The 22,636-nt window shown below is 37.5% G+C and overlaps 1 protein-coding gene across 1 annotated transcript; it reads left to right on the top strand.

Moving 5' to 3' along the window:
- Window positions 1–8,828: 8,828 nt before the first annotated feature.
- On the top strand, window positions 8,829–22,066 carry FBXO4 (F-box protein 4). Its single transcript, XM_019748539.2, has 7 exons — window positions 8,829–9,139; window positions 10,382–10,617; window positions 12,944–13,164; window positions 17,148–17,223; window positions 17,334–17,509; window positions 20,495–20,670; window positions 21,685–22,066. The coding sequence occupies exons 1-7, from the start codon at window positions 8,939–8,941 to the stop codon at window positions 21,772–21,774; spliced, it is 1,176 nt and encodes a 391-aa protein (XP_019604098.1). The 5' UTR covers window positions 8,829–8,938; the 3' UTR covers window positions 21,775–22,066.
- Window positions 22,067–22,636: the final 570 nt, after the last annotated feature.

Here is a 22,636-nt window from a genome sequence, read left to right as displayed (position 1 = left end):
CTTCACAAAAGAATTGTTTAATTATTTTACCATGTACTACAAATGGCATTTAAAATTTTTATTAGGCATTTTATAATCTTGTTTTAAAGAATATCATGACCTATCAAATGCTTAATGAAGACAAAAACCAAGTTAGGTTAGTCCACCATTAGTCCACTGTTAGCTCATATGTCTTTAAGGCATACCTTTTCATATGTATCAAAATTTTAATACATATATATGTATATATATACATATATAGTATATATATGTGTGTGTACACACACACACACACACACGTATGTATTTTTTTTTGTCTTTAATAGTAGGGATGAGTGATAAAGGCCAGAGACCCTAACTGGCTATCTTGCTTACAGTCTTACTATCTACCTCAGCTCCTATTGTGATCTTGGAAAGATCTGTCTGATACCTTGCTGATATTCTTGACTTTTATGCCAGTGACTTCGTCACATTCCCGGAACTTACTCCCGTGACCACATCTTAAATATCACCATCCTCAGTTTCTCTTTCTGAAATCTTAAATTTTAATAACTAATAATTCTCATCTTCTTAGCTTTTTCCCTTCCTCATTTTTATTGATTTTTCTCTCCTTTATTCTGCTCTCTTTTGCTTCTTCACAGCCTTCTCTGCTTGACTGCTACTTTTTCTCCTAAACTATCAGCCCCTTTAAGATGTTCTTTCTTCCTTATCCAGCCTCAGCTTTATGAGGCACCAAATGAAGTGTTCTCTACACTCCCTTCAAATTGGTCTTCAGCCTAATTATTCTGCAAGCCCTCAAATTGAATTAATTCTATCATCCACCTTTTCTGGATGCTAAGTCCCATGTGAAGTACATGCAGTCCTTCAAAGTGGAATTGCTATAAGTATTTCGTCTTTAACTTTAGAGGAGCCCTCAATATAAACCTTTTGTTTTGTACCAGTGTTGCCCCTTTCTCTTTTCCACTATGGCTAATCCAAACCACTAACTTTCCTCATGACTTTCTTCAGGCCCTCTGTCCCCTCCCCTAACATATGGCCTTTGGTCCCGTCTTACAGAAAATCAAGACTGAGGAGTTCAATTCCTATTTACCCGCTTTGCCCTACGCATTTTCTCCTTTTTTTAGAGGAAAAGAGGTAGCCTGCTTACTCTTGAAGACCAATCTCTTCCACCTTTCCTCTCTGCCATCTTACTCGTTTCCCCAGGGGCTTCTCTCTTCCTACCAACCCTTTAGGTATCGATCTTCCCTAGAGTTTCTTTTTCTCTTCCTCCCCTTTTTCCTTCCTTCTTTCTCCTTTTCTTTTTACTTTAAGTACTCTTCTTATGTGATGTCATTCATAGACATGGCTGCTTCTACCACCTATAACGTTAGGCTGACTCCCAAACCTGTAACTTGAATCCCAGCTTCTCTCCTGTTCTCTAAACCTAATTCCTAACTGCCTATTAAATTATCTTCACCTAGACATCCCATAGTAATTTTAAATTCAGTATGTCCAAACCACTAGTCCCCTTCTTTCATCTAAAATTTTTTCCCTTTCACGTTTTCTCTTTCTTCGATCTTCCACAGAGCAGGACTAGGCAGAATGCTGTAACCTAGCTTCTGCCTACCTTCCCAGCCTCATCGCTGCAATTCATCCTGTGTGACCGTGTTCTAGTCTATTGTTCCTCAAACATTTAAAACCTAGGCTCCTTTTTGATAAGCATAAATATTCTGATAGAGCCTTTTGGGACAAGTAGAATCTCTCCCCCATCTCCTTGCTTATCCTTATACAGCTAAGAAGATTTTTATTTAACTTAGATTTTTAACAAGTTTTACTATGAAAATATCTTATGCTTTCTAAGTATAAAGATTTGAATCATTTTTAATATGGTTTGTAGAACCATAGACTGCCTTTCCCCGTCTCCCCCTCACCCCCTAATTTGGAGCATCATGATCAAGTACTTCGAATCTCCTCCAATGTGCTGTGTGTGTTTTTTCCTCAATATCCTTAGAGACTGCATTCCTTCCACCTGGAATGCTTTGCCCTTCTGTGTGGCCAAGAGAAGAACTACTTATCCTGTAGGACTCAGCTCAGCTCCACACAGCTTTTTTCAGCCCTTTCCAGTCAAAAGTAGATGCTCCTTTGCTTCTGCTCCCTTAGTCTTGCCCTCCCACGTTGTCACAGCGATCACATTGCTTTATAGTTATTTTCCTTATAAGTTGGTGAATTCCATATTTTAAATTTTTTTCTTTATACATAATGCTTAATGAATGGTAGGGCATTAGTAAAGGTTTTTTTAAATTAATAAGAGACATGACTCTAAATGCCGAACTCTGCATAAAAAGGTGGCTGCTACTAGATTCCAAACTGCCATGCCCTCTACACTAGTGGTAGACAAGGCAGATAGGGAAATTACTCCTCAGAGGAGTATTTAGATTTGGAACCTGAGAAGACGAGGACTTTCTCTTAGAAAGTTGGGAACTTCCATTTTGCCTTTATGACCGTTGTGAATCACTTGGGTCTCACAGCTGTACCACAGCTGTGAGGGTACTACTGGGTGCTTTTTGTACAACTTCCCCATTCTCTACACAATTGGAGAACACTTTGTAGGCCATAATAGTTATAATGCTTTTTACTCTGGTGTATTACAAAATAATGAACAACACGTTTTTGTATGTTTAAAGTCTATTAAGTAAATTCTGTTTCATTTAGAATGAAGTAACTTCAAGATACTAAATACTCCACATAAGAAAAGTACTATAATTCACTCAACAACAATTACTATGTGCCTACTACATGCCGGGTTTTGTCCTAGGCACTGAGGATATATAGCTTTGTAAAACACCCTCTTTCAGAACTTGTATTCTAGTAGAGGAGGTTAACACATTTTGAGTGCTATGAAAGATAAAGTAGGGGAAGGGACTAGTGTGACCCTGGAGAGGAGTGCTATTTAGGATGGTTGGGAAAGCACCTACTTTAGCACTTGCCTTTTTAAATTCCCCCCATTTGGTTAAATGCCTTGCACATTCAGTACATTTATAAAGTTTCTCTTTCTTATGGAAGTTCTGATACTGAATTAAGGAGTGAGGCATCACGTAAGACCTTGTCATTTTTATTACATTAAGGGGTTTCTCTCCAGTATGAGATTTACTAATAGGTGAGTGAGAACCTAAAGGCCTTGATGGATTTATTACGTTACACTCGGGGTTTCTTTCCCTTTTCAGTTCTCTAGTATTTACTAAAAGTTAAAATCTGTTAATGGATTTTTCATAATCCTTAAATTTGTATTGTTCTTTCCCAGTATGAATTTTCAGATGTCAACTAGGCTCTGAGGTTTAACTGGCCTGTCCCCTTTGCTTCATTTATAGGGTTTCTAGCTACTGTGAGTTATTTGATGCTGATTAAGATGCAAATCATGACTAAAGACTTTCCCTTATTCCTTTGCATACAGAAGAGGGGGTGGGAAGTCCTGGCTAAATCCCACAATAAAGTTACGTCCCTACCTTTACAACCCCACTGAATTCTCTGAAGCCATTAAAGTGGGAGCTGTGTCTAAAGGTATTCTCAGATTCATTTTAATGGCATGTTTAAAACCCCACAGCTGGTTGACATGTTAGTTTTAGATTGCTTATCACTTCTCTCTCTCCAGCTTTCAGGGTTCCTTTTCTGGCTCCCATAAGGATACCCCATCTGCCACAGAATCCAGGATTCTGTAGTTCTTTAGTATCACTTTCTTGTATTTTTAACACAATATGAGATATCATGTTACGAAAGCATTACATTAAAATACATTTAATGTATCCACAATTAAAGTGTACATTATGTATTCATGCTGGTGTTTGTTGTTTGTTTTCCTAATTCTAGTCAAAATTTTATGGAGCATATAAATTAAAAAAAAATACCATGTCCCCCTATTTATATCTTGTTCTTTGTTTTATATCTGGATATTGTGTCAGAAAGAAAACTTTTATCATCTCAGTTTACTATTGACATCTGCATATTATTTCTTCTGGTCCTAATAACTTTCTGACAGGGTAGCATGGTGGTTAGGAATATGAGCTCTGGACCCTGAGGCCTGAGGCTAAATCCCAGCCCTGTCATTTCCTAGCTGTGTGGCTGTACATAAAATACTTAGCCTTTTTGTGCATTAATATTTTAACAAAGGAGTAATAATACTAGTGCCTACCTAACAGGTTATTGAAGAGTGCATTAATGTTCAAAATACTTAGTTCAATGTCTAGCACGTGGTAAGAGATCAAAAGAGTTATTACTGTATTTTCCTTAATGTATAGTTCAGTGTATCAGCATAATTTGTTCATCATGCTGAAAACTATAATGCGAGCCAGAATAATATTGACAAACTCTTGCTCTGGCCGGTGAGCAGTCCCTCACTGCCCTGTCCCCAGTTCAAGTGGTGCTGGCCATTCTAAAAGGAAGCAGGTTTCAGAGAAGAAATCATGGGCTAGATAGGACTCTCAAATGTTTTGTTATACGTATGGCCAGAAGAAAACCTACATTTTCCAGAAAATTTTCAGGTCTAGTCTCCAATGTATATACCCTCTGCATGCCAACTTCTACATTTACCAATCAGCTGGATTGACTTTGCTTCTGGTACCTTTTGGTCTCACTCTTAACTCGCAAGTCAGATGTATTTATTGAAATATTACTCATCTAAATATAATATATACCTTATTTTAAAATAGATTAAGCCATAGTAAATCCACACGATTGAGTAGTATGTAGGTGTAAAAAGCAAAGAGGAGTATTCCTGTATAATACTGTGGGGTGGTCTTATTAAGTGAAAAACAAGGTGGAGATGGTGTGTAGTACTGTTTAAAAAAAGGGAATGAATGTGTATGTATAACATTGTTGCTTATATTTTTTTGTTGTTGCTTATTTTTTAAAAAACACCCCCAGACTTTTAAAAAGTTACCTATGGTGGAATGGGAGGTGGGAGAGGAACCAGTTGGAGGGGACCAGGATGAAAGCTAGACTTCTCCGAATATACCTTGAATTTTGTACATTTTACTTTGGAACCATGTAGTATATTTTTATAAAGCGAAATTAATCAAAATTAAAGAAAAGCAACACCTAAAAATCCAAAGCAAAATGAAACTAATGAGGTGCTTTGTGTATCAAGTTGGTGGCTTAAATACATAGGAATGTTTCAGTTATCTTTAAAGCACGGTAATTTTTCTGGGCATCCCTAGGGAATATCCCCAAGGGCAAAAAGAGCTGGAAAGAAAACTCCTCAATAATTATATTGTTAATAACGATGCTAATGTACTTAGAAATGAGAATTTTCAGTGTGAGGGAAAAGGGACACTGATAAGAAATCAAGATAAGTAAATGTTCTGTAATTCTAAACTTGGGAAATAATAGTATGAACTCATATTTTCTCATATAAAGACTACTAAATAATGTCCAAACATAATTTCCCATTAAAATGAACCAGGGCTCCCCAGAGATAAAGCTGATTCTGGATCTTGGGCAAGGCAATCAAATGGTAGATAAGGGACCATTTTTCTTTAATTTATCTAATAAGGGGAATTATAAAATTAGAATAGTAACATTTTGCAACTTGTAAACAAATAGTCATTGTTAATTGTTAAATCCTTGAGGGGAAAAGCTTACGGGAAATTAGATAATGAATGGATGAGGCTTTTGAAACCACTGATCAGTCTGAATATTAAGAATGACGAGCAGCTCCCAATCCAAGATATTTTACAAAACCAACCTAAATTTGATCAAGCCTGGGTTAGAGGAATGTGTTAAAGACACCATTGGAATCATGAAGAAAGTCTGGAAAAGACTTGACAAATTGCAAGGGAAAAATAAAGGAGGGGGAACCAATAGAATGAAAAAGTTTTAGGAATATGTCAACCAAATGCAACGTGGATCTTCTCTGGGTCATGATTCAAACAAACCAAATGTGAAAAACAAAATTCAAGGCTGATGGGGAAGTTAATCACTGACCTGATATTTGGTGATTTTAAAGAAAGTTGTTTAGGTTTGATAAATGACACAGTGCTTATGTTTCTTAAAAGTTACCTTATTTTTTAAAGACATACTGGGACGAAAAGATATGTGTGGGATTTGCTTAAAAATAATAATCCAGATTTGGGGATGTGTGTATTAGGTGGAGATAGTGATGGAGCAAGATTGACCAAGTTGCTAACTGTTGACTCTTTTCTAGTGGTTACTTGGGGTTTTATTATGCACTTTCCTATGTATAATCAAAATTTGCCATAATGAGAATTCTAACCCATTCATTTACAAATGCATTTCTTTGTAAGAGACCCAAGAATCATTTCACTACTTCATACTTGAACTGGTATTTTTTTCTTGTGCTAGTTCTTTCTTGCTCTTACAGAGGGAGGAGAAATGCCAAATGGTTAAATCATTTCATGGTTCTTTTTCTTCTCCGGATAGCCTCTCAGAACTAAGCGTGCAATTGCATTGGTTATTGGTTTCTGGCAGTAGCATGCAAGACAAATAATGAAACTTCAAATTCAGATCTCACAGAACTTCAGTTATTGGGCTTTACTGGATTTTGTTATTTCGCATTTAGATCCCCAGATATAACAGATATGGAGAGAAGTAGAGGTGAATATATATTATGTTAAATAGGTTATGTATGTATTTAAATATTTGTATATATACACACAATTTATGTATATGTTCCCTATAGCCTATCATGATCCTTAAGGATGTTAAGTTTATGAAGTCGCTGATCCAGTCTTATATTATGAAGACTATAAAAAATGGAATTAATTTTTAACCAGTGATTTGGGTTACATGTGAGAGAATATTTTGACAATTGAGATGATAAAACAATGGTGGACAGCAGTTGATTGGAAAATTTAGAATTTCCATATTTGAATTATCTTCGCAAAGAATGGAAACTTACATGTCCTGGATATTGTAAGCAGTTACTGATTGACAATGAGCCGAAACCAGATGATGTTGCAGAGATTCTATGTAACTATTACTATGTCCATTCTTAGGACTGGAACTTTTAAAACCACTGGGTTATTTTTCTTATTGGATGGTATAACAGATAATGCTGTCTTGTTCTTTATTGAATAATCCTAAAGACTTTAAATTATATGCTATTTATAACATCAGATTGAAGTGTTCCTTTAAGGAGCAGAGATCTGGTTCTTGAACAGTGTTCTGGGATTAGAGTAAATGAGGTAATCTATTTGAAAATGACTGACACATAAGTATTTGTGTCCTTCCTACCAATAGAGACCATACCGTTTCAATATAATAGATAAGGTGGGGTATGGTATAGTTTCTTAAAGCCCTTTTAAAGTAAGGCTAGATAAAGGGAGTAAAATGGACAAGTTTTAAGAGATAAAATCTCACTAGTGGGATTTCAACAATACCGTATCTAGTTTCTTATGCTACATACCGTGTTTCCCCGAAAATAAGACCTAGCCGGACAATCAGCTATAATGCGTCTTTTGGAGCAAAAATTAATGTAAGACCCGGTATTACATTATATTATACCCAGTCTTATATAAGACCCGGTCTTATACAAAAATAAGACCGGGTCTTATATTAATTTTTGCTCCAAAAGACGCAATAGAGCTCATTGTCCAGCTAGGTCTTATTTTTGGGGAAACACCATAGCATATTTTGGTACCCTTTTATGAGATCACCAAAATGTCCTGGCATGGAATTAACCCCTGGTCATTCGCAAAAGGTGCAAGCATTCACTGACTATAAAGTGGGAGAGTAAAGAAAGGTTTTATTAAAGTTAGGGCAGAGAGAAATGCCCATGGCAGTGTCCAAAGATGACGGCTGCCTCAGGTAGTAAGGAGAGAAACACTGGAGGGGTGTGGGGTTGCCTGGGCAGAGCCCAGAGTCTGAGAGTGGACAGCTGCATCTAACTTCAGGTTAGCTTTTTCTTGTATAGGAAGGGCGGAGTTGGTTAGGCAAGTTGAGGACTGACATCCTTCTTGGGGTCTGGTTTGTTTGAAGATGATGTTATCTCCGGACTCTGGACTTGGACTCGGCCATGGAGGCCTGGGACTTTAATGCATCACAAGTAAAAACTGCAAGAAGTTGTAAATTTGATTCCAGTGTCTAGGTGCCTGAGGATTAAGAAATTGCTTTTTCCCAGGTTAGGATGTTGTTAATTAACGAGGTACGGGTTTACTTGAGAAAGGGAACAAACAGAGTTCTTCACTTAATCGGTGAGGGGAGAAACAAAGAAAACACGATTATCAGGATGAATCAAACTGCAAACAAACTAAGTCTAATTACAGGTGGCTAGATAGCAAGCTATGCGGTGAGTCACTGCAAACTAGCTAAGTCTAACTGCGTTATAGATTCCCTGAATTTCACACTTACAATACATATGTTCAGCAATTTTTAAAACGTACTTATTATTTTTATAAATATAGTGGAACTAGACTCATTTTGGCATAAGGTCCTTTACGGTGGAGCTTCCGATCGCCTTTCTGGTCTCAATTTTTGTTAATCCTCAAGAAAACAAATGGTAAATTGGAAAACCACCATTCAAAAAAACAAAGCAAAAACCCATACCTATTCTAGTATGGCTGTGCTGAGAAGTAATTGGTTATTATACCAATGATAATAAAAGGCCCATCTATTAAACACGTAGGAGTTGAGTTGCCTAGGTCCAGGCAAAGTGGAAACGGGACCCAGACGGGGGAAATCTTGGGTGAAGAAACGACGTTATAAAGGAGCAAGAGACTTTTATAGCGAGGGGTGAAGTTAGGTGGCAGAGGTTAAAGTCTGAAGTGAAGGGGCAGTGATCGCCGGCGAGAGCTTCCAGCGTGGATCGCAGCCACGCCCAGCTGCGCCACGGCTCCTTCGTTCCTTTCCGGGCTCTGGAGGCGGACCCGCTGGAAGAAGCTGACCAGCTGGAGAAGCGGGCGGCGGGCGGGCCCCGGAGGCGGACACGTCGGTGTGAACCTGCGGTGATTCACGCGCGGCGCCGGCAGCCATGGCGGGAAGCGAGCCGCGCAGCGGAGGCGTCTCCCCTCAGCCCCATCACAGCGACTGGGGTCGCTTGGAGGCGGCGATCCTCAGCGGCTGGAGGAGTTTCTGGCAGTCGGTGGGCAAGGAGCGGACGGCGCCGAGCGTCCCCCGTGAGGAGGCGGATGAGGAAGTGGATGTGGAGGCCAATACCCTGACGCGGTTGCCGGTAAGCGTTGGCCGCCCGCCGCGGAGAACCAAGCGGCCGGGCTGGGTGGGGTTCTCGCTCGGGCGACCTCTAGGGGCCTGGGGACCTCCCAGCGCCCCGGTCGGTGTCCGACCTCTTCCCTGCAGCCCTTCCGGGCAGTGTCGTTACCTGGGAGCAACAGTTGACCAGAAACGCCCTGGCGTTGTGTCCGGAGCTCTGCACCGGGCCGAAGGTGGCAGCGAAACTCACCTTTAGGGGGCTCCCTGGTATCGAGCCCTCAGGTTTTCAACCCCCAAAACAGGTGTTGGGACTAGGACACCCTGAACGTCAGGTTAAGAAGATACGGAGACCATTCCAGACTTTCTGGTTAGCTTGGGGAAAGCATCCCGTGTTCTCAGCATCCTTTATCCAAAGCTCAGTGTACCGAAACACAGGGCAGTAACGAAAAACACTCAGAGGATATTGAAGCTGTTACCTTAGCATGTACTTCAAGTAACAGAATTTCCACTCATTTGAAAATAAATGACTAAGTTACAAATGCCTCAAGTTACAACAGGCCACAAGAATCATACACATCCTTTATTGTGAAACTTCTCAGGTAGATCGGAAAATGGAGAGAGGAGAAATTCTTAGAAATTATTAAAATTATGTATCTCACCTGGACTATTGATACCTCCCTCTGACGTCCTTCAGAAATTGAAAACTGCAGGCTTGGAATGCCTCCAAGGTTCTCCCCTTTGCAGAACTCTTTGGAGATTAATAGATTTTATAGAGGAACTCAGATGACAGATTTATTCTTTAATGATAAAATCACAAGTTTATCTGCTGGATAAAGATTTTATGTTGAAGAATAAATTATTTCCTTAAGTAATTTACTCAAATGGTGTGGAAAAACATCCATGAGAAGAAAATGAGCTCATTATTTTGCTTGAAAAACACCAGAACATTGGTTGGTTTTTCAGGAATGTTTTTCAGTGTTTCAGAAATTAAGTGTTCAGTTATGACTCTCTCTTGATGGTAGGAAAATAACTTCAGAATGATATATTTAATTATTAAAAATACTGTTAAGTTGGTTTTTGGTTATCTAATAATTCTTCTTTAATTTTGTAATTTGTCATGATAGATTTGAATAACAAGACAGACTGTTCAGTTGACCTTTGATTTCCCTAGTGTAATGTAATTTTTTGTAATTGTCAAAAAATGTGCAAAGATTAATTTCCAAATTAGTCATCCCTTTTATCTACTTGCTTTCCTCTGTTTCAGATTGATGTACAGCTGCATATTTTGTCATTTCTTTCACCTCATGATCTGTGTCAGTTGGGAAGTACAAGTCATTATTGGAATGAAACTGTACGAGATCCAATTCTGTGGAGATATTTTCTGTTGCGGGACCTTCCTTCTTGGTCTTCTGTTGACTGGAAGTCTCTTCCTGATCTAGAAATCTTAAAAAAGCCTGTATCTGAGGTCACTGACGGTACATTGTTTGACTACATGGCAGCGTAAGTATATAGTTTTGTGAATTTAAAGAGAAGATATTTAATTTGGCTGTATTGCAAGGCAGTAGTACTGCTACTGTGTTTCCCCAAAAATAAGACCTAGCCGGACAATCAGCTCTAATGCATCTTTTGGAGCAAAAATTGATATAAGACCGGGTCTTATTTTACTATTTTACAGTAAAATAATAAAATATAGTATAGTAAAATAGTAAAATAAGACCGGGCTTTATATAATATAATATAATACCGGGTCTTACATTAATTTTTGTTCCAAAAGACGCATTAGAGCTGATTGTCCAGCTAGGTCTTATTTTCGGGGAAACAGGGTACTAATTTGTTTCATAGATTTTGGGTTTAAGTGTCCTTTTGTAAAAATTGGGGGTTAAGTTAAATTACTTCCTTCATGGAACCCTTTCAACTTTCACATTTTGTTATTTCTCTGTGATGCCTGACTAGAGTATTTGAATAATATAGATAGTTCATATGGCAAGAAGTGAAACTCTTCTTAAAAATTTCATTATCCTTAGAACACTTGTCATTTTGTTAAATAGTAAATACTTTTCCGTATCCAGAAAAGGAATGGCCAGAGATCAGAGAGCAGTTCTTTGGCAGGAAAGAAAATCATTCTCAAGCTTCTGGGAAATGAGATTTTTGTTACTACCCAAAGCACTAACATCTTCAGATATCATGTAGGTGAGATAATTAATGTTATTGAGCAACTAGATTCTATGAGGGTTGCTTTATGTACATTTATTTAATCCTTGCCTAATACGGAGGTATTATCCATGTGTTGTGCATATGGAATTGAGGTTCAGAGTGGTTATGGGTTTGCCTAAGGTCATATAGCTCATAGGGGCTATTCAGATCAGAACCTCATCATGCTATCTTAAAAATCTAACGTCTTTGGATCTGGATATAACCTGCTTTATTGAAAGCCCCACATTTAAGGCATTGTAAATACAATGAAAAGAATATTTATGCGTTAGTTAAGAATTGTTTTGCTGTGCTAGATTTAGTAGCTACACACAGGATTTTTCTACATATTTTATTTAAGTTATTCAGGATATTTCCTTATTCTACTCCAGAAGGCATTATATCAAGTCTTGTGAGACTGCTTGATTAAAAAGCACATTATGTATTGTTACATATAATTTCAACAAGTGCTATGGTACTCTCACTTGGTGGTCATTACCTCTTTATTCTCCCACAACCAACCATAGCATCAAGTGTATCAGATGCTGTGGAACCACATTTTCCCCGGGGATAGTAATAATTGTAGTAACTACCTTTGTGAGCTTAAAAATTATTTCTCATCCTTACAACGCTGGGTTGATTGTTATTGCGTATATAATGCAATTGAAAAAAACTGAAGTTCAGACTATAAGTGGCTTATATAATTAAAGTGGTGAGGCTTGGGCAGATCTACCTAGCTTCAAAATTGTTTTTTTTTTTTTACTTAATTTTTGAGTTACAGGATTCCTAAATAAAGATGATTATATTGTTAAGTTAGTAATTGTCTTAACCTTGTTGATTTAGTTAAAGGACTTCAGGTTTTATTTTGACTTGGGTAATTTTGTTGTAATTTTTAGTAACATGTGGAATTGCTAGTTTAGAAATTTGTAGCTATTGAAAAGAACTGAGTTGTTTCTTTTACATGATTCTTAATTTGCTAGGTTATCTGTAAGGACTATTTGAGCCTCCCTGCATACTTAACACTTACTGAAGTGTTACATTTGAGGCTGTTAATAGGAAGTACCTAAGAAATTTGGTTGTATCGGTCCCCTTAGTTATTTCTTTTTTTTAACTGCTAGGGACATTTGTGCCAATTACCTGTGTAGTTTATCTTTAGTGCAATGTTCCTCAATCTTGGCGCTATTGACATTTTGGACCAGATGTTATGGGAACTGTCATGTGCAATGTAGGATGCATCATTCCCGGCCTCTCCCTGCTAGATACCCATAGTACCGCCCCACAACCCCCCTGTTGTGATGTCTCCAGACATTGCCAAAAATTTCCTGGGTGGGGCAGATAGGGGAAGCAAAATCTCCCCAGATTGAGAATCACTGCTCTTGTAGTGGATTTCAACCATTAAAACAAGTGCTAGACCCAGTGTTCCATGAGAGAATCTAAAGGAAAGTTTTTCCTGTCACGGCACTTGGCATACATGTTATAATGGGGTCTGTCCTCCACTGCCTTCCATGAGGATTAGAACTGTATAGTTATTGTAGCCGGTGTGTCTAGCAAATTCTCAATAAATTATAGTTGAGTGAATAACTGGCTTAGTAAGTTTTTTCTGTGTTAATTTTCTAATTGCGACAATTTTATACAGCTATAAAATGTGCTGTCCATATACCAGAAGATCGTCGAAATCTAGCCGTCCTATGTATGGAGCTGTCACCTCATTTTTACACTCGTTGATCATTCAGAATGAACCACGATTTGCTATGTTTGGACCAGGTTTGGAAGAACTGAATACATCTTTGGTGTTGAGTTTGATGTCTTCTGAGGAACTTTGCCCAACAGCTGGCTTGCCTCAGAGGCAGATTGATGGTAATTTTTATATTAATCTACAGTACATAATAATTCAACACTTGGAGTTTGACACTAATGTTAAATAGAAAGTAAGTCATTTTAATTAACTTTTTCATGTTATGAAATTCAATGATTTGGTGAGTGGGAGCCCCCCCAGTTCCCAATGGACTGAAATAATTAATTTACTTTTTATAAGAGGTAAGCTTCCTCTTATTTCCTCAAGTCTGTGTAATCCAGAATATAAGATTTTGTGAAAGTAAATTGTATGTTGCCAAAATGTTGTATATGTACAGTATGTACCATATTTTAAAAGAATGTTAACAGCGAAAACCATTCAGTATCAATTACGTGCAAAGTACTTTCATATACTATACATTGAAATTTCAAAAAAGCTAAATTATTACCTTCCCCTTCTTTCTATGGAAAGAAACCAGTAGCAACCATGTAGTTAGTTGCTAAGCAGGATGTATAATAAATATAAATAACAGTATAATCTGGCTTACACTTATTAATTTATTTAGAGCACCTATTAGATGCTAAGATGCAGGGATTTAAAACAAGCCACATCAAAAGTCTTTGTCTGCCCTGAAGATACTTGCTCTAGGTGAGGGCAGAGACAAGTGTATAGGTGATTCGAATATAACATAATCAGCTACTGGGTAAAAAGATAAGCGTCAGAGAAGACTCCACATTGAAGAAGATGCCTCACATGAGTCATTAGGATGAGAAGGAGTAGGCAATGAAACAAAAAGGGTAAAAGTATTCTAGGCACAGAACTATTAGGTTGGTGCAAAAGTAATTGCAGTTTAAAAGGTTAAAAATAATTGCAAAAACTGCAGTAACTTTTGCACCAACCTAATACATTTCTAAAAGCACAAAGTTCAGTGTGCATGACACATTTGAAGTAGCTTTGTGTGTCTATAGTGGGGCTAGGTGAGAAGTAGCTTTGTGTGTCCATAGTGGGGCTAGGTGAGAAGTAGCTTTGTGTGTCTATAGTGGGGCCAGGTGAGAAGGCACTTGTATACCATGCTTATGCCTTTGGAAGCTGTTGAAAGATTTTAAGCTGAGGAGTGAGATGGTCAGATTGCATTTTAGAAAGATCACTCTGGTGCTTTAGTAGGAAATTGATTAGAAGGGTTTGTAAAGACATGTAGAGCCATTAAGAAACCACTATGATATTGTGACAAAAATATGAGGGATATAGAATTAGCAGTAATGAGGGTAATTCCAGGTTTGTGGTGTGGTTTTCATATTGGATAATAGTGCCATTCCCTAGGATAAGGAAACACAGGAAGAGAAAGAGAAGCTTTTGAGGAATCTGTATAGGGAGAATGACAGCCATTCTTTGGAATATGTTGACTTTGTTAATGCCGAGAGATATAAGTACAGCTGCCTGCTGTAAGCAATCCATTTGAATGGAAAGTCTCTTAGGGCAGGAATCTTGTCAGCTTTATTCTTAGCTGTATCTGAGGTGCCATGCACACAGTAGGCACTCCATATATATTTGAAAATATGAATGAACAAATGACTTTGGATTACTTTGTGCATCCAGATTTCAAGAGCAAGATCTGGGCTAGAAATCAAGATTTAGGAATCATTGAGTCCTTATGGACTTGGAAGTTTCTGAGAATGGAGAGGAAGATTGTGAACCAGGGACTGAAATCTTTGGTGACTGTTGGGAGGAAGAGAGTATCAAAGAGAGATTTATAAATCACAAGGTCAAGGAAGTGGAGATGGTACTATAGCTGAATGGTGTGTTTGTCTCAAAGAGATGGAATTGGTGAATAATGGTTAAGACATACTACTGGGGAGTAAAGAGAGCCTTGAGATGTGAGAGAATGAGCAACCTTGCTACTTGAAAGTCAACTGCAAGAGAAGCAGTACTCAGGGGCAGGCCGATTTCAGGTAAGGCCATGAGATGGAAGGAACGCTTCAAGACGAGATTCGGGATATGGGGAAATTTGCTGATTATGAAATGGCAATTTCATTCTCCAAACAGTAGCTGCAGTAATTGTTTGAAAATGTCAATCTAATTATGCCTCAAACCCTGCAAGATCAGGGAGGAACAGAGGGATGGGTCATTGGCAAGATGGTACAGAACAGCATGACGAGCATACTGGGCTGAGGTTAGATGTGTTGAGAGGGTAATCTCTGGAAATCAAACCAATGAAAACAAAGATCATGGTAGAATTTGTTTCTGTGATCTCTTTGGGGGAAGTGTGTGTGTGTGTGGGGGGGTAGTTGTACACCAGACCTTGTGGTTAGAGGAGTCAGTCACTTGGTCTGATCTGCTTGCAGTACCAGCCACCAAAATCTCGGTATATTGTTGCCTGGAATGGTGACATAAGATGGCATGGCTTACTTGGATAACTGTATTGATGATAATGCAGGGACTAGGATATGAAAGATAGAGTTGTCCTAATGAGGCAAGTAGGGGCGGATTATATTAACGTTTTGTTTATCTGAAGAGCAGTGGCTTTGAGAGGAAGAGACATAATTAGATAGGCATTTTTAATGACTCTCCAACTGCTGTCAGAAGAATGGTAGCAGGGGGCAAAAGTGGATGTAGAAACTGGTTTGAAGTGATTGCAGGAGTCTAGGTGAGAGGTAATGACTAAAAGATGGGAGTGAGGATGGAGAGAAATGGAGCGATCTAAGAGGACATTTATGTATCCAAGAGAAGTAGAGCCATGGAAGAAGAGAAGGATCTTCCTGAGAGGCAAGAGGAGAATCAGCCCCTGAATGTTAACACATCCAAACGAAGGAAGAGGTTTAGGAAGAAGGACAACTAACAATGTCGAATGATTCTGATACAAAGTAATAAGAAACTAGTACTATTTAGCACTTGTTATTTACCCGTCACTCTAATAGGACTTTTACATATGTAATCTCTTTTAATGCTTACAAAAATTCTAAGAAGTTTGTATTATTTCTATATTTTGATGACAAAACTGAGGCTTACAAAAACATGGCTAGGGGCCGGCTCGGTGTCTCAGGCGGTTAGAGCTCTGTGCTCCTAACTCCGAAGGCTGCCGGTTCGATTCCCATATGGGCCAGTGGGCTCTGAACCACAAGGTTGCCAGTTCGATTCCTTGAGTCCTGCAAGAGATGGTGGGCAGTGCCCCTGCAACTAAGATTGAACACGGCTCCTTGACCTGAGCTGCCGCTGAGCTCCCGGATGGCTCAGTTGGTTGGAGCACATCCTCTCAACCACAAGGTTGCCAGTTCAACTCCCACAAGGTTGCCGGTTCGACTCCCGCAAGGGATGGTGGGCAGCGCCCCCGGCAACTGGACCTGGAGCTGAGCTGCACCGTTCACAACTAAGACTGAAAGGACAACATCTTGAAGCTGAACGGCACCCTCCACAACTAAGATTGAAAGGACAACTTGACTTGGAAAAAAGTCCTGGAAGTACACACTGTTCCCCAATAAAATCCTGTTCCTCTTCCCCAAGAAAACCTAAGGAAAAAAAAAAAAAACCATCGCTATATGTGACAAATTCAAGATTCTAACCCAAGTCTAATTCCAAAAATTGGCCATATTTCCTCAATTTTCTAAATTGCCATTTGGTGACTCCCCACTAATTTAAAACCACTTTTTCAGAGGGGTGAAAAAGTCATTTCATTGATTGTATACATGTAGTGTAAAACTAATGAGAAACATGAAAATGAGTCTTAGTCCTGAGGATAAATAGTAATAGCTGTTATGACACAGCTGCTATGGATATGATAATAAAGTTAATGATGATAGTGATGACGATAGGGAAATGAATGTTATAAGCTTAGCAGTTTTTTGTTCTTGATATTTTTATTACTAATGTGAATGGAAATTGCAAACAGCATCTTTTTTCCAACATGAACATTTCATTCTAAAACTATATGTAACTTGTTAGAATTTTTTGTTTGCTCTTCTTGCTTACACTGGGTACTTTTTTTTTTCAGTTTGATTTTTTGCTGTCTTTATTAATGACTTGTTTTGATAAATGTAATTTTCTCCTTTAGGTATTGGATCAGGAGTCAATTTTCAATTGAGCAATCAACATAAATTCAACATCCTTATATTATATTCAACTACCAGGTAAGGCTACCTACTTGGTGGCTTACCTGAGACATCAGCACTGGAATATTTTTGAAGGATGTAGCCTGTTAGGTGTCTGCTTATCTTTTACATTTATATTTTTCTTGTAGAAAGGAAAGAGATAGAGCAAGAGAAGAGCAAACAAGTGCAGTTAACAAGATGTTCAGTCTACAGAATGAAGGGGATGATCAACTAGGAACCCAGTACAGTGTAATTCCACAAATCCGGAAGGTGTGCGAAGTTGTTGATGGGTTCATCTATGTTGCAAATGCTGAAGCTCATAAAAGTAAGCATTATCTTATTTTCTTTTTAAAAGTACTTTCTTTGCAAAGCAAATGAGAATGTGTTTTTAGGCTTTACTGTGGCTTCTTAAGAATATACTGGTTAATTTTATCAATGTGATTCTATGACCATTCCTGTTAATAGTGGGTTCTTAAACCTTGATGTGCATTATGATCACCTGCGGAGCTTGTTAAACACACAGCTGCCTGATTCCTACCCTCGTGGATTATGACTCATAGATTTGGATTGTTTCTTGGGCATCTGTTTTTTTTAAACAAGCACCTGCAGAATTCTGATGCATACCAAAAATAGATACTATAACTACATAGAATTTTTTTTGTTGTATGCTTCTGCACTTTTTATTGCTGTTTTGACTGCTTCTAGCCGTATTCAAATAATTCATGCAGATAACTGAAAAATTTTACCATTGTTTTAATTATCCAGATAGTAGAGACAAAAAAATCAAAATGAAATGACCATTGTCAAGAGATAAAGCCATCAATGGAACCAGACCCAGAGATCACCTGGATGTTGGCACTCTCAGAAAGGAACATTAAAATAACTATGAATAATATTAAAGAATCTAGTGAAAAAGGTGGACAATATGTGTGAACAGATAGGGATTTTCAGCAGAGAGAAGCTATGAAAGAGTAAAAGGGAAATGCTCAATATGAAAAATATAATAGCAGGTGAACAGTTCCTTCAGTGGACTTATCAACAAAGGAAACCTTCAGTGTACTTGAAGATAGATAAGTTGAAATTATACAAATTAAAACACAAAGAAGAAAAAGAGTAGGAGTGGGGAACAGAGTCTCAAAGAGCTGGGAGAACCTATCAAGTGATCTAACTCAGATCAGCAAACTTTTTCTTGAAGGGCCAGGTAGTAAATATTTTAGACATATGAGCCATGTGATCTCTCAGAGTTACTCAGTTCTGCTGTTATATAGCACAAGAGTAGCCATAGACCATTTGTAAATTAATGAGCATGGGTGTTTTCCAAAAACTTTTATTTATAGAAACAGATCTACAGAATGTAGTATGCCAACCCCTGGTCTAACTTTTGTATATAATTGGAGTCCCAAACTAAGGGAGTAAGAATAGGGAAAAAGAAAATTTGAACACATAATGGCCAAAATTATTTTGAAATTACTAAAAGACAATAAGCCACAGATCCAAGATGCTCAGAGAATGCCAAACCTGATAAATAAAAAACACATCTAGATATATCATAGCGAAACTGATGAAAACCAAAGACAAAGAGAATATCTAAAAGATAGCCGAAGTGAAAGGAAATATCCATATAGAGGGACAAAGATAAGGACAGAGACTTGACAGAATTGCTGTAAGCTAGAAGGCAATGAAGGGAAATCTTTGTAATATTGCAAAGAGGTGAAAATCTTATATCCATTAAGGAAATCTATTAAAAATGAAGGCAAATAAAACCTGAGAAAATTCATTATCAGCAGATGTGTGCTGGAAGAAGTATTAAAAGTAAGCTCTTCAGGCAAGACAATGCAATACGAGTTGGAAAATTGCATCTACAAAAAGAAATGAACTCTGGGATGGAAACAAATAGCTATATATCAAAGCTTTTTTCTCTAATTTTAGTTTAATAATATAATTATATGAAGGAAAATAGTACCTACCAATGTATTGTGGGCAGATGATATTTTTAAGTAAAACATGATAACAATACACAGCATGAAAGGGAAGAAATGGAAATATACTATTACAAGCTTCTTCTATATATGATGTTATGTAATACTACTTAAAGATAGGCTGGTATAAGTTTAAAATGTAAATCCTTGAGCAACCACTAAAAAAAAGTGTAACAGAGGTATAACTAAGTAAGCCAGTAGTGAAGATAAAATGGAATCATTAAAAACTTTAGTCTGTAAGAAGGCAGGAGAAAAGAGAAAAAAGAATAAAGAACAGAGGAACAAGTCAAAATCCAAGAGGTCTATGGTAGATTTAAATGTACTGTGTTGATAATTACATTAAATGTTTGTTTTTCTGTTAGCATATAACAGATCATCGCCAACCTAGTGACTTAAACCACCTATTTATTAGCTCACAGTTCTTTGTGTCAGAAGTCTAATCATGGCATGGCCTGGTTCTCAGCTTAGGATCTTACAGGCTGAAATTATAGTATCCGATGGTTGCATCCCTTTCTGGAGGCTCTGGTGGAAATATGCTTCCTAGCTCTCTCAGTTATTTTTTGGCTGAATTCAGTTCCTTAATGTTGTAGGACGGAGGTCCCTGTTTCCTTGCTGGTTATTAGCTGGGGGCTGCTCTCAGCTTCTAGAGGCCATCTTCATTCCTTGTCATGTGACTCCGTCTGTCTTCAAATCCAGTGGAGAATCTCTCACAAGGGAGGAAGAACCTCATTCCTTTTAAGGGCTCACTTGATTAGGTCAGGTTCACTAAGACAATATCCATTTCTTAAAGTCAACTGTGTCTTTTAATACAGCCTAATCACGGCAATGATATTCCATCCTATTTGCAGACTGCCCCCACACTCAAGGGGAAGAGATTATTTAAGAGTGTAAGTCATTGGGGATCATTTTAGAATTCTGCATACCACAAAATGTCAGTGATTTACACACTCCCATGAAAGGCGAAGATTGTCAGTTTGCAGAAAAAAAGCTACACCCAATTATATGTTTAAATTTTTGAAATTAAAATCTTTGAAGTAAAGGGTAGTGATAGCTACAGAATTTGAGAGGAAAATACATTGAAGTATTTTTGCTTTTAAACTATAGAGACATCTGAATGGTACCGTGATTTTTTTCCCCCTCTGATTTCACCTAAATTTCTACCCTCGTAAGGCTACATAATGTAATTTTATAACAGATCAGCAAATGAACAAAGCAATAGAGATAGTTTGTTACGTAATTTTTTGGTTTCCTTATTTTGCTAATTTTTAATTTTATTATTTTAAAAATCATTGCAAGTAATGCAAATTGAGAGTTTTGACTATATTCCTTAGGACATCAATGGCAAGATGAAATTTCTCGTATTATGGCAATGACAGATCCAGCTTTTGGATCTTCAGAAAGACCAATGCTGGTTTTATCCTGTATTTCTCAAGCAAGTGTAAAAAGAATGCCTTGTTTTTATTTGGCCCATGAGCTGCATCTGAATCATCTAAACCAACCATGGATGGTAAGATCCTTTCATCTCTAGTGAGAAAAATCTTATTTTATATTTCACTCTACTTTTTATTTGATTTTATTCTTTCCTCCTTACCCTCTTTAATGAAATAGCATTCTGAAGTCAGTTTTCATAGCTTAATTGGTGTGAGATATTTGATTGGTGTCAGTAAGTCTCAGCTGATCATTTGCTCCCTCTCTGATCTTTTACGTCACAGCGGATCATTTGCCTCTCCTGTCATGGATATAGTGAGATAGTAATTGGGGATTGTTTATTTTAGATGCCACTGTCATGGTTTTTTCCAGCATTTATGTATTATGCGTTAAGGGCCATCAAAAATACAGATTCCACCTTATAGTTTCTTGCTCTCCAAATTTTCTTTTAACATGGAATCTTTTCATCAAATGAAACCTTACACGAAAGTCCCTAGGTATAATAAAGAAAAATTAATGTTGGAAATACTTTTGCTGAAAAAATTAGAGAATTTTCTTCCTTCTTTCCCCTCTCCATTCCATGAAGCCCTGGAGACTCTTTGGAACACAGCTTGAAAGCTACTAATAAAGGTGTGCCTTCCTGAGTGGTGGGAGTTTTAGCTTACCCTAGGAGGAGGGGCAGACTTAAAGACACATTTTTATCATCATATTTATATTTATAAGGCATCATATTTATCCGCTGACTACCTGGATTCATTCAAAACTGTTTTCCTTTTCAAAGTTGATCTTTTTGGAGGAATTTTTTTTGCCTTATACATACAAACAAGTTATGGAAATGGTGATCTTCCCATGTTCCAAGATAAGTAATAAGCTTCATATTGGTAATAATTATGACATAAGAGATCGTATTTTTTATTTAAGTTCTCTACAAGACAAAACTTGAGTGACTCATCCAAAGTTTACTGGGATTTTTTTAGTGTTTTTGTTTGTTTGTTTGTTTTTGTTTTTGCTTTTTTAGTGTCTACAGAAATGTCCCTCATAAGAGTTTGGACTTAGTTTCCTACCGATAATGGTCTCTCTTATCTGCTCATAGGTCCAGGATACAGAGGCTGAAACTCTAACTGGTTTTTTGAATGGCATTCAGTGGATTCTTGAAGAAGTACAATCCAAGCATGCAAGATGATCATTTTAGACCTTGGGAACTGAAACCATATGACACTTGTTACAAAGGTCGTGATGATGTGGATATTTGCTCAATCAGCTCATTTTGTCCTGCCTTTTTGCAGGTAGGCTTTATATTGGATAGCTGTAGCTGCTGTGTTTTTAACATGATTTTTGCTTTTTACCTTAAATCAATACAAGAAAAAAAGTTGCAGTGCTAGCATTTAGCCCCAAAATGAACCCTTTAAGATTTTTTTGATAATTTTTATATTTTCTGTCTTTTTTTTTTAAATATTAAAGTCTATACAAAACAAGTTTGTGGCTCTCATTCTTTGTGGCTTCTGTTCTTCTCAGTTCAAAGATAGCCCTAGTGGGGAATAGCAAATTTGCTAAGCTTTCTATAGGTTCTTTTCAAGGGTCCTTAAATGGTTATCAGACAAGAAATTTTTATCTATTTTTAATAAATATATTGCTTAAAGACTAGAATATTCTGGAATGGCATTTAATATTATGGCCATACAATTTCTGTTTTTTTCTGAAACAGTAGAAATTAACTTTATATCATATTTAATACTAATTCAGTGAAAATAATTTTTCCTGGAAGTTCTTGATATTTTCAAGTAATTTTGAAAGCTCATAAGGTACTAAAACCAAATTTTATTTCATACTCACAGAGAAAACATTCCAGAGATTCACAAGGTCCTATGACCTCCCCCTCACAAAGTGCTTGCACTTGGCAGAGGAAACATTACAGCCCTCCTATCTCATTGGAAATGCGGAATTTTAAGATTATAATAAAAATAGTATGTTTTATGGTGCTGCCCCCAAGATAATAGCCTTCATCCCATGAGTGGGTGCTGTTCCAAAGAAGGGAGCCCCCACAT

This window comes from Rhinolophus sinicus, linkage group LG03 (assembly GCF_036562045.2).
Source record: "Rhinolophus sinicus isolate RSC01 linkage group LG03, ASM3656204v1, whole genome shotgun sequence".
Taxonomy (NCBI): Eukaryota; Metazoa; Chordata; class Mammalia; order Chiroptera; family Rhinolophidae; genus Rhinolophus; species Rhinolophus sinicus.
Note: the sequence above shows the minus strand (reverse complement) of the source record. Positions and strands in the feature narration are given on the sequence as shown.

Excerpts from the sequence above, each read along its gene's own strand:
- FBXO4 (XM_019748539.2), top strand. The coding sequence starts at position 8,939 with ATGGCGGGAAGCGAGCCGCGCAGCGGAGGCGTCTCCCCTCAGCCCCAT. Across the intron at positions 17,224-17,333 it reads ATATTATATTCAACTACCAG|AAAGGAAAGAGATAGAGCAA; the intron begins GTAAGGCTACCT and ends TTTTTCTTGTAG. Across the intron at positions 17,510-20,494 it reads AAATGCTGAAGCTCATAAAA|GACATCAATGGCAAGATGAA; the intron begins GTAAGCATTATC and ends TATATTCCTTAG.